General features: G+C 40.7%; 1 protein-coding gene across 2 annotated transcripts in view; it reads left to right on the top strand.

Annotated features, from left to right (window-relative positions):
* DLG5 (discs large MAGUK scaffold protein 5) overlaps positions 1-12893 on the top strand; it is a 172634-nt gene that overhangs the window by 126897 nt on the left and 32844 nt on the right. For both annotated transcript variants that reach the window (XM_075934726.2, XM_075934727.2), the window contains 8 exons: positions 1268-1452; positions 1960-2085; positions 3743-3875; positions 4420-4547; positions 6211-6386; positions 7473-7576; positions 8616-8708; positions 10055-11074. In XM_075934726.2, the coding sequence (XP_075790841.2) occupies positions 1268-1452; positions 1960-2085; positions 3743-3875; positions 4420-4547; positions 6211-6386; positions 7473-7576; positions 8616-8708; positions 10055-11074 (1965 nt within the window). The remainder of the gene's footprint in view (positions 1-1267; positions 1453-1959; positions 2086-3742; positions 3876-4419; positions 4548-6210; positions 6387-7472; positions 7577-8615; positions 8709-10054; positions 11075-12893) is intronic.

Genomic DNA, 12893 nt, shown 5'->3' with positions numbered 1-12893 from the left:
CCTCAGAAGGAGCGAAGTTTTACTTTGTCACATCTACCTTTTGTTTTATGAAGGGGAGAGGAGAATCCTGTACAAGCTGAGTGGAGAGCCCTGACATAATCACTGATGGATACATAATATATAGGCACAGATCTCAGTTGTTTGTGGGTTGATTTGGAGATTTTGAGAGGTGGGCTGACATGAGGGGTGTGTAGAAGAGTGGCAAAGGAAATAGCACAACGAAAGGCAAGACATATATTATTGTGGCTTGTGTTTATTCTCCTGAATTAGGATTATACATTTTAAAGTGGTGGGTTGGAATGTGCCAAGGGGTTTTAAGCATTAATGGCTACAATTGAAAACAATTTGGGGAGGCATACAGCCCTAAATGTGTAGAGTCCTTTGGAAGTGACTCGTCTAAAACTGATAGGAACCCTCTATGTGTATTTAGACTCTGATTCTGTGAACACATAGTTGCATAATTTCATGAGTGGTCCTTTGTGTTCATTAGGACTACTCACGTATGTCAAGTCAAGCTCACATATAACAGCAAGAAAAGGTTTTGAATTAGTCATGTTAAAATAATCTTGCTTGTTTTGTGCTGCAAATATGGAGGTGTTTCTCTTTAAATTGGTGTTGCCATTGTCGCTGTTCCCTTTGGTGTTCAGAATGTGCGCTGGACGACAGGTGGAGTTCCATGTTTTTAAAAGAGTGAAATCTTTTCTAAAATCCTGAATTTTTAAATATTCAATTAAAGCTAAAACATCTTCGAGAGCCATTATTCCTCTTGTGAGATTGGGGATTGTGAATCACCAGTGTAGGTGCACTGTAAATCTGCATCTGTTTACAGTCTCACAGGCTAAGTCTAGACACTAGAACAGTCAGTCTGTGCAATGAAAGTGCACTATATTGATCTCATTTCCAGCTGTCCTTCGACATCTTCGGTCTCTATGCTACAATAGATCAATGAGTCAGCAAGGTGCCACTGAAATATCAAGTATATATATTGATTTTTCTCTAAGATGAGGAAATCTACTGTGAATCAGTCCTATAAATCACTGAGCCTCCCTCTTGGCTAAAATGCATAGAGCCAATCCTGACCCCTTTACACAGGCAAAGTTCCCATCGACTTCGGGATTCTCACTGAACAGTTATTTAGTTGGTGGAAGGATTTCAAAATCAAGCCCTTCATATAATAAATGGGTAGTATGGGTTAAAATACTTAACGTGCATACTTATCTCATGAATTGTTCATAAAATAAATATTTATATATATTTGAACTTACAGATCCAAGATTCTGCTACATTGGACATAGAAAGAGCTAACAAAGAAATTGAAATGCTTCGAAAGCAATATGAGGCCATGTCACAAGAGCTAAAGGAGGCTGTCCAGGAAGCAGAAGTAGCCAAATGTCGGCGAGATTGGGCTTTTCAAGAACGGGACAAGATAGTTGCGGAAAGGGAGAGCATACGGTAAACACATTAGATGTTCCTTCATAGTTGGACGGCTTTTGATAGTGTGTCTCATCTTTTTGAGCCAGTGCATGATTTGATCACAGTTAACTTAAGTAATAGGCAAAATAACCCTTTTTAATTTGGGAGGGTCTTCCAAGACAACCTTAACAACAAATCCCTTCCTTGCCACACTAACTTCTCCCTCCACAGCCCATCAGCGCAGTCATAAGAGCGTGGTAACAAGGTATCTTCCTCCGCACGTAGTAGCCGACTATGTAGTACCCATGGTCTAAAAAGCAAGGGACCTGAATTATGATTTCCGAGGATCTAGTTGTTAACTTACTGTCTATAAAACACCTCACACCCCTTTTGTGCTAGATAAACACTTAAGTACAAAAGCAGAATTTCTAAAACAGGAAGGATTTTTTTAGCAGGTAAAGGACATGTCTGGATTTAAAGATTCAGAGTTGTATGAATGTAAGTTGAAGCTTTAAAATATTACCTGAATATCTGTTACTTTCAAAGGACTTTGTGTGACAACTTGAGGAGAGAGCGAGACAGAGCTGTGAGTGACTTGGCAGAGGCGCTTCGCAATCTTGATGACATGAGAAAGCAAAAAAATGATGCTGTGCGTGAATTGAAGGAACTGAAGTACGTTATAAAATGATGTAATTGTATGGAATTCTTTTTATACTAAAAACCTTTAATCCACTGACTCTTCAGGCCTGTCTGCCTGCATCAGTGTAAATAAGATAACACTAGTACACAACCCCCCTTACGTAGAAGCCTGAAGACACAGCAGGGCTCGCTCTCTGGTTTAGCTTACTTCAGTAACTCAGGGCTTTTGATGACTGTTTAAGCTTGAGGTTAAGAAAGTATCTTATTTCTAATGCCCCTTCAAAAGCTGTTCAGAAACAGAAAAAAAATTCAAGTCAACATGTACTGATGAGGTAGTCAGCATTTTGATATCTATGTGCCTCTGGCTAATCCTAGCCTTTCACTTGCATTATACCCATCACTTGCATTAAGATTAAATAGAACTTAAACACCGGGGCTGTGTCTACACTGGCATGAATTTCCGGAAATGCTTAAAACAGAATAGTTTTCATTATTAGTATTTCTGGAAAAAGAGCATCTACACTGGCAGGCTGCTTTTCCGGAAAAGTCCTTTTTCTGGAAAAGCGTCCGTGGCCAATCAATGACAATCGTCATTTCTGCGATCGGGGCTTTTTTCCGGAAAAGACTCCTGAGCTGTCTACACTGGCCCTTTTCCGGAACAGTGTTCCGGAATAAGGACTTATGCCCGAGCGGGAGCAGAATAGTTTTTCCGGAATAGCGGCTGATTTTGTACAGTTCAACGTCATTGCTTTTCCGGAAATTCGAGGGCCAGTGTAGACAGCTCGCAGCTTATTCCGGAAAAGTGGCTGATTTTCCGGAATAAGTGGCCCAGTGTAGACACAGCCCTATTGTGCATAAGGGGAAGGATCCACATGTAGATAAACTTATATATCAGTGTTGTGTAAGATGCCGACAAAAGGAGCCTATTAGTCATGCCCTGTCCCCCCAGCAGGCCTGGCCAAAGAGTTTGCGGGGCCCAAGGCAGGACCCTGGGAGTGGGGCCACGGCCAGTGGATGGTGAATACTCAGCATCAGGGGCCCCCGAAAACATGAGGCCCAAGTCACTTGCTTTGCTCGCCTTGCCCTATGGCAGAGCCTGCCCCACAGGAAATAAGAAAATAGAAAGTCTCCATTGAGATTAGACTGTTGGGTCAGAAGTGTAATCTGTTCTGAATATGTCTACATATGAAATATATCAGTTGAAATGCATGGAAGCAACTCTTTCACTGCAGTCAGGATTTCTCTGTAGCTTTGTTCATTACAACCAGATTCCCGCTGAATGATAAATAAGAGCAGAAAACCTGTATCTCATACTATTTCAGGGTGATAGGAGATCTTAGTTTCAGTACTAACTCACATCCACTTCTCCCCTAGTAATTGGAGCAGGTTATCTGGAGGGCAAGGGGAGCAAATCTTCTGCTAGGTTTCTTAAGATATTTTCGATATGTTCATGTATAGAAATTATTCATAAGTTTCTTCCCATTCATTTAAGAGAAGGTTATTACAGGATGTAGGAAATATGTTTTAAAAGTGGTTGGAGGTTTCTACCAAGCTTTTGGGATTGGCTAGACTGAGCATAATTTGTATTGCTAAATTAGAGAAGAAACTGTAAAATACATAATGTCATCCATTCATATTTTTACAAGGGAACTGCTGAATCACTTATAAACAATTGTCTTTTATTCCATAGAGAGAAGATGGAGAACCAGTTGGAAAAGGAAGCCAGGTTTCGGCAGTTAATGGCCCACAGTTCTCATGATTCAGCCATTGACACGGATTCTCTGGAATGGGAAACTGAAGTGGTAGAGTTTGAAAAAGACAGAGTAAGCTGTCATTTGAAGACTTGAGGGTTTTGTGTGAACGAATTACTTGATGTTTCGTTATTACATCCCTGGTATAATAGGTCGTACAATAGTGCAGTTTGTTCAATATGTATTTTTAAGCATTATTAATCGTCATTGTGGTTACATACCATAAATGCAGTATCCACAACCAATATATCAGTCAGGTATGAAAAGCTGACACATTAAGACACAATAGACCATTATCAAAAAGATTTGTTATAGGAAATCTACTTGCTTTTGTGGAGTACAAACCATAGATAACTTTGCCATTGATCTTGTACGCTGCACAGGTGTTACTTATATATAAAACTGTGTGTGAATAATAAATGAATATTAATTAATAATGATAAATATTTAACCCTTGGAGAGGAATTGACATTTCTATATAATAATTTGTATATCTGGGATGTTGTTAAAGCACCAAAAGAAATAATTCAATTCTACAATTTTGCTGTGCCTACAAGTACATATTAAATTGAATTGCTGTTGAATTGCTCACTAATATTAACTGCGTTTTTGTTAGGAGGATATGGACTTGAAAGCACTTGGTTTTGATGTGGCAGAAGGTGTGAATGAACCATACCTCCCTGGAGACTGTGGAATATTTGTCACCAAAGTAGACAAAGGAAGTATTGCGGATGGTCGATTAAGGTACAGTGTTAACTGGTAAATCATTTGCATGCCACTGGTAAACACATATTTTAATGTGCTTTAGTTTAAAAAAATCATATGTATAATTGGTCACCTCTGCATAGTTTAAGTGGCTTCTGTTTTAGCTCCCTAATAACTTAGGCTTGGGAAATTGGTTTGATCTGAAAATTGCAGTAAGAAGCCCTCTAGCACATGACCTACTTCTGTTGCTTCACACTTTCCGTTTACAGTACTTAGATCTTCTTGAGAATTTTGTGGGTAAGCTATAGCGAGGAGATGGAAGATTATGGATACTTCATGACCTAGTACTGATGCCATAGTGTCAGTTTGAGTTTTGGGTCTCTTAAGTGAAAGTTGACTAAATGTCTGTCCTTCTGTTGGCTGGTCCAGCTTACAGAAAATTGTGTTAACAGTACAGAAAGCTAAAAGAGGTCTTCCTTTGGCAGAAGTGATGGAGACTTGTGTTTTTGAAACAGCAGAACCAGAGCTCTTGTCCAGACTCTGGAACTATGTGCAGAGGTTATTATGGAATGAAGCCCTCCCCCCCAATAGAAAGTTGCAGCCACAGTCCTTTCATAAGGCTAATTTTCAATGGCCTTGTAACTCATGTTTTCAGATGTGTATAGTTGAGGTCTCAATAAAAGCTGGAACATATTGTGACATTTTTGTTTAAACTAAGGGACCACTCTCTGATATTAAAGGGCTTTAAATGTCATTTGCTGGACATTTTGGGGACATACCTAATGCTATGTCTGCTCAACACAATGGCATCAGAATACATGAAACATAGGTAGATTTTGAGAGCGGGTCATGCCTGAGATGGTTTCAAGAACAATAATATGTTTGAGGTAACTGAAAAATGTCAAGTGAATTGCCAAAATCCATCTCATAGCCCTGATTATTAAGGTAATAACTGTGACTTATTCACTTTATAGGAGAACCTACCTCTCAAATGTTGCTTCAGGTATCTGTGGTTAGTTAGGCAGCCTCTAATGTGGAGCTAATCCTGCTTAATGTACCTTCACAGCTGTGTTACCACCATGTTTTTAGATATGAGATGTCCAAGAGTCAGCTTGATTAGGAGATGCTGAGACTGGGGTGATGCATGGGGGGGGGAGGTGCAGTGGCAGAAGGGACATGTCCCAGTCCCCAAATGCCATGGGGAGGACGAGGGGGAACAAGGGGCCAATAGCTGGTGGGGACAGAGCCTCTCTTCTTCGAGCCACCGTGCCTGACTGCTGCTCTATCCCAGACAGCTTCTGGGCACACTGCTTAGGATGCTGGTTGCTGCCTGGGACAGAGCAGTGGAACAGAACTCTCCCCACCCTAGCTAACATGAGATGGGGAAGGGACAGGATGGGGACAATGAAGGGACCTGAGCTAAGGGTGGGGAGGAGTCACATGTGCCCCCTTGTGTCACTTCCCGATAGTCATCTCTACAAGGGCTAGTAAGCACTGGTGGTGGAACCAGAGGATCTTGAGCTAACTCAGTCATTAACAGATGATGGGATACATCATGTTTTTTCAGAAATGAGCAGTGTTTGACACGCCACCCCTAATGTCTAAGTTGTTATAATGCTATTATGGCCCTTGTAATTAATTATTGCATATTAGCAAAGTATTCTTATAATATGGATTTCCTTGCCTTTGTTTTAACTGCCAGAGTGAATGATTGGTTGCTGAAGATAAATGATGTGGATCTTACTAATAAGGATAAGAAGCAAGTTATAAAAGCTGTACTTAATGGAGGTGGAGTTATTAATATGGTGGTTCGGAGAAGGAAGTCCTTAGGCGGGAAAGTGATAACACCTCTGCACATCAATCTTGCTGGGCATAAAGGTAATCACATATATTTAAATGCTCAGGGCTAGCTATTAGTCCACTTGCCTGAATTGTTATGACTTCCTAGATAAGAGTTCTCGTTAACTGTTGTAGAACTGATCAAGTAGTTCAGTCTTTTGTTTCAGCTAGACCAGACTAACACGGCTGCATCTCTATCACTATTCAAGTAGTAGTGACTTTAGAGATTTCTTGCATAAATATTGCTAATGTATCATTTCTCCCATCTAGTTTGTCTTCTCAGGAGGCTTACTGGATTTCAGCTGAATAAACTTGCAAATCCCTGCAATCTTTTTCTCCACTAGAAAGTGCTTGTCAGGCTATATTAAATGTTGGGCTATCGGTAAACCCTCTTCCCGTTCTGTGTGTTTAAAAGGTATTCGAAGTTAGGCTAATTTATTTTCAACTGCATTTTTATTACACGAGTTTGTTTTTCATGCAGGTAACTTCAGATATGTTCTAACGGATTTGTACTACAGGAGTGGGGGAAGGAAGGAAGGTAAGTGTCTGTGAATTAATGATATTAGAGGTGGGGAAAGTTAGATGTCTGTGAGCTAATGGTATTAGAGGTGATAATTGGGGAAGCTATCCTGGTAATGGGTAAGATAGTTGGGGTCTTTGTTCAATCCGTCCCCCCGGAGAGTGCTGGGGGGGCGGATTGAACAAAGACCCCAACTATCTTACCCATTACCAGGATAGCTTCCCCAATTATCACCTCTAATACCATTAGCTCACAGACATCTAACTTTCCCCACCTCTAATATCATTAATTCACAGACACTTACCTTCCTTCCTTCCCCCTCCCCTGCATCCCCCTCGTGTTCTGAAATGTGACTTGTCCTTTTCTTATGTGTTCATTTTTTTTAATTGTATCCTTTGGTATATATGGTTGTGACTATTTTCTTCCACTATTTGATCTGAGGAAGTGGGTCTGGCCCACGAAAGCTCATCTAATAAACCATCTTGTTAGTCTTTAAAGTGCTACATAGTCCTGCATTTTGCTTCAGCTACACCAGACTAACACGGCTACATTTCTTTTACTATACTACAGGAGTGAACTTGTGTTTTATCTTTTATGGATTTCAGATAGTGGAATTAGTTTAGAAAATGGAGTATTTGCTGCTGCTGTTGTGCCTGGTAGCCCAGCTGCCAAAGACGGGTCTCTTGCTGTGGGAGATAGAATAATTGCCGTAAGTCTAATGAACAAATATCATTTCAGTATTACAGGGAGTATGAAACACACATTTAATTTGCTTTAAAAATCTTGAATCTTCTTGTTGGGCTCATTGTGTGTTGTTTTTCTCTGTTTTAAATGTAATGATCTTAGGAATAAACAAACGTTTTGGGGGTTGTAGGGTGGGTAATAGAAAATATAGGTCATGTTTAGTAGTTTCATTAGTAAAGTTTTTGCAAATGTGATTGCAGTAACTCATCCTTCACACTTACTTGTGGACAGTCACACAGCCTTCCCTTTTCACAATAGGTGATATCTAAGACTTATTAATATAAGGACTTCAGTTCAAGGATCTTTAATGCAAGGAATTGTATTGTTAATACAAGGAATCTTTAGATCTCCATTAGAGGTTAGAAATAGAAATGATCTGGAATGGTTTTGTGACTATTCTTTCTTTAAAAGTGGACCAATGTGTCTCCATTCCATTTCTGGATGCGCTGGTTAAACTACAGGTGCTCCTGCAATTTGCCTGTTTTTATCTTCAGACTTCCTCTGAGATACCTGCTCTTCCAGAACCAAATCAAAGAGATTCTTCAATTCTTGTCTCCTCCAGGATGCCACTTTATCCCTTCTGGGAACTGTTGGGTGTGCGTGATCAGTTGAATAGTATCTTAATTATTAGTATCTTAGTTATACATTTTATTCAGAGGAATAGATATACGTTTTATTCAGAGATCTCAGAATCTCAGGAATAGATCTCAGGCATGCAAATAGATAAAGATAATGTGGAGCAATCAAACATTAAACGCCAGCTTTAGTCCATAATTGCAGCCCTGATTAAATTAAATCTCTAGTTAGTGAAATTGTCTGACTTCTCATGTGCAAAAATGATCCAATTTACCTAGATACTGTCATTTTTCTTTCTGCTCTAGTGTTGTTTTTGTTTGTATTTGTGTAACCATTATGTACCTATATCATAGAAGGTAAACTAAGACAATTCTTGTTGCTAGCTTTGTTTTGGTAATTTCCTCTTGTTTTGCTGTTTTCCTTGGCAGATTAATGGCATTGCACTTGATAATAAATCACTGACTGAATGTGAAGCTTTGCTACGAAACTGTAGGGATTCCCTTACACTCTCATTGATGAAGGTGAGTGTGGGGACAGAAACGGAGGAGGTGAAGGAAAAAGCTGCAAGGTTTTTTGAAGATGCACATTTTTTTAATTCTAAAGAGGGGAAAGAGCGCATTCATAAAATGAATACAGTAATGTGGAAATTCAACGAAAACAGATGGCTTTCCCTGATAGTAATTGGTCCATGGGGTCATTAGCCCATTTGGATGGCTGTTCCAGTGTGTAGAATTCAGTGGCTGCTCTCAGTTCCATTTCGCACACATTGCAAAAAACCAAAAACCTCTCAACGCAACAGGTAATATAGCCCCTTTGTTAGCATCAGCTGCAGAAAGTCTGCATGCACATAGAAACTGAACTGTCCTCTTGCCTCTCGAAAGGGATCCCTGGTGAGCAGTGTTCCCTCTAAACTGCGTGGCAGCACAGCTTTACAGGTGATTGATCAGCCCCACCCAGTCAGAGGCTTAGAGGGAACACTGCTGTGAGATGGGGTGGGGATCACTGATGGAAAAGCAGCCTCCTCCCATGATAGTGGATTCTTCATTCTCAACGGCCATCAGTAGGGAAACACATTTCAAACCAGAATCTCTACTGAGGCTGGGGGTAAATTAAGTTAGGTGTGCCATAGAGAGTAAGGGTATATCTACACAGCAACATGATTTTGAAATAACTAGCATTATTTCGGAATAACTTAGTCCATGTCTACACAGGAGGCAGTTATTTCGAAGTAATGTCGAAATACTGTCAAGCTGGAGGACTGCTTACTCCTATTCCTTAACCCTCATAGTGCGATGAGTAAGGGAAGACAGAGGCAGAGTGCTCTATTTTAAAATAAGTGCTGTGTAGACGCTCCCTATTTTGAAATAAGCTACGTAATTGACATGATTCAATTTCGAGTTAAGCCCTACTATGTCGACACACCCTAAAAGTTTCAGCCCCAGAGACCTGATAGGCTAAATAGACAGGACAGACAAAAGGTAAGAGTGAAAAGACACACTAAAAAGTGACTTGCCCACTGGTAGATCCAGAACTAAATCCAAATCTCTGGTGTCCTGGTCAAGGGCCTTCTCCATTACTCCATGCTGCCTCTGTGAAGATACTTATAAAAGACCAAAAAGGTTTGTTGGATTGATTCCCTGATTGCTGTATTGATTGGATTCCCTGTTACTAGCGGTTTCTGAGATTGAGCTCTTCCCACCCCCACACACTCCATCCATCATTTCCCCCAGAACGTAGGTGTGCTCCTTTATGTTCAGCTTCGTGTTATGGTCTGTGTGTGAATTGGGAACTCGTGGGGACAGCTGAGGCAGCCAGGGGCAAAACTCAAATCTGACACACTGTTGAGTAAATATTTTTCTCCCTCTAGGTTTTTCCTCAGAGCTCATCATGGAGTGGTCAGAACATATTTGAAAACCTGAAGGATTCCGAGAAAATATCCAACTGCCGGGTTCATACATCAGAGATACAATCTCAGAATAAAAGAAACTTGAAACACAACAGTTCAACACAAACAGACATTTTCAATCCAGACATTCTGGATGGCAAGAAGGACCAGAGCGACCAGGGGAGTGGCTCGTTCTGTGATCACAAGCCCTTTTCCGGCTGCGCTTCACGGGCAGACTCGCGCAGGAATGCTGTGCACAGCTGCCACAGTAATTCCGAACACAGTCTTAGCTCCTTTAGCCCAGATGCTTATGGGGAACGAGGCTATGGGCTTGTTGATTTGGACGGCAGGAGGCTGCCGTTTGAGCCCACAGTAGCCAACTGCATCATGGTAGAGACTGCTTTAGACAAAGGGCATGGAGCTAAGCATAGTGGTGGTACGTGGCCTAAAGTCATGGTCAATATTTCAACAGTAGAAACTGAAAAGTTCTCTGTGTACAAGAAGCCAAAACAAAGGAAGTCCATCTTTGATCCTGACACTTTCAAAAGACCACAGACTCCTCCCAAAGTGGACTATCTCTCTCCTAATCAGGTGTCAGGGCATTCGCCTCAGCCCTCAAAAGCTGAAGTGGCTTCAACCCCTCCAACCCCTCCCAAGAGAAGTGACTCTATTAAATTTAAACATAAACAGCAGACAAGTTCTGCCTCAGACTCTACGGTAACCACTGGATCTCCGCCTACCAGCCCAGCTACAGCCCAGCCTCCAGCGTCCTTGGCACTTAAGCAAGACTCAGACACTCACAAGGGGCGCAGCAGGACCACTGGGCATTATTACAGGGAGGAGGGGCTTGACTGTACTCATCTGTCTTCAAGAAAATCTTGTGAAGATGACATTGGCTTTCAAAGAGTTGAAGAGCCAGAGATAAAAAGACCAAGACCAAAATCAGCACCTGCTTTGAGACATAAACTCACCCCCGTGCCCATTCCTAATCCTTCACTTCAGGTAGAAATTAAATATACATAAAGCAGAGATGCTGGCCTGTATATTAAAAGTTACTCAGGTTTGGGTGCCTAACTTGACACACCTCAGAGGGATTCTGATTTTTCAGAGAAGAGATGCTCAGCACATTCTGAAGATCGGGGCCCTTCAGGGTGTGTCAAATTGGATGCCCAAAATGGATAATAATGAAAATATTGGCCCTTGAAACTTTCATTAAAATACTTTTATCTCTCAGAGGACAAAAGTAATTCTCAGAGTTACAGTATTCAAAAGGCACTGATTGTTACAAAAACAGTGTCTCACTTGATGAATGTTTCATGCCCTTCGGTAGCTGATGTTTTCCGTGATAATTCTAGGTTCTCTAGGATGTGTTGACAGGATGCAAAAATTGAATTATGAAGGGTCAAGTTTACAAACCTATGTATGTGTCCAATGATGCAGATGGGCAACTATTGGGATTCACAAAAGCAATTGAAAATGGATGGGAGTTGGGCTCTTGATTGAATATCCGCATTTCTGTGAATCTCGTTAGGTGCTTATTTACATCGTTAGGTGCCTAAACACCTTTTTATGTCTGGCCTGAAGAAGATAGAGTTAAAGTGCGATTGTACCCTGTAAATGTTGACTATTTAATAACTGTGGACCGGAAAGCACTTGGTTTTGCTGCAGAGGAAGGTGTGAATGAACCATCCATCCATGGTAGGGATGTAGACAAAGGAAGGATTGCAGATGGTCAATTTAAGGTAGGGTGTTAACTGAGAGATAAAGTAAAAATGGCCACAGGGTTAGTGAGGCTCAAGGCCTCCAGATCAGATCTGCTCTGTTTCCAAGTAAAGAGTCTTCCCCCTCACCACATGCACATACAGAGCTATCAGTTAATTTTTTTCTAACTGGGATCTTGCGATTCAAACTGGTTTCTCTCTAGTTTTAAGGATTCTGTGGGCAAGATTTTCCCTCAGTTACATCTGATCAGGCCCACTGTTTTCATTGGCTTTGCAAAAGTGTAACAGAGCAGACAATGGAGTAAAAGGTATAAGTGAGACCAGGATTTGACGCTCGGTGCTGTGAGGTGCAAGGTACTAGTGCTAGTTTAAAAACTGTCATGATTTTTTTTAAATGAAACTTTAGCAATTTCTGTCAGTTGTGCTAAGCACTTCTTGCTCCTATTTTGATATCATTTGGGGGTTCAAGAAACACTTGCCAGCTCCCAGAATTGGGCCTTTAATAATTTTATCTGGTCTAGAATAGAGCCCTGCTACCTCTTTTTATTGCTGTCTGCACTGCATTAGTAACAGCTTACTCTTGTAACTGCCATCAGCAGATGATTATTGAACAAACCCAGGGAGCAGAGAAAAAGGATGCTATTTTCAAAACAGATTTGTACTGTATAAAGCTAATATATGGGTTACTCCTGCCTTTTGGTTCATACCCAGGAAAACATTGCATATTTGAGGGCCAGGAATTTGCCTTAAACACAATGTCAGGTTGATCCATGTACACTGATACTTATATGCTTATTATTTTAACTGTAGTCATCAGTCACCTTAAGTGCCTCACATTTATATTATCCTTAAATGGCTAGACAAATGTTGCCTGCCATCTTTATGCTAACACAAGAAATTTGAAGGGCGCTCATTTGTGACATTAATCATTCTCTGGATAGAAAGCCTTTATCTTTGTTACCAATCGAGGTAGGAATCTGATCAGGACATGTTAGTGTTGGTGGTTAATATTTTCCAAATCATCCAGCCCCAACAAGTATTTTTCAGATAATGAAAACCATATAATTTTGCGCTTATTTTTTTGAGGTGGTTGATGTACA

The sequence above is a fragment of the Pelodiscus sinensis genome, chromosome 8 (genome assembly GCF_052426305.1).
Source record: "Pelodiscus sinensis isolate ZL-2025 chromosome 8, ASM5242630v1, whole genome shotgun sequence".
Classification (NCBI taxonomy): Eukaryota; Metazoa; Chordata; order Testudines; family Trionychidae; genus Pelodiscus; species Pelodiscus sinensis.
This window is presented reverse-complemented; position numbering and strand designations above follow the sequence as displayed.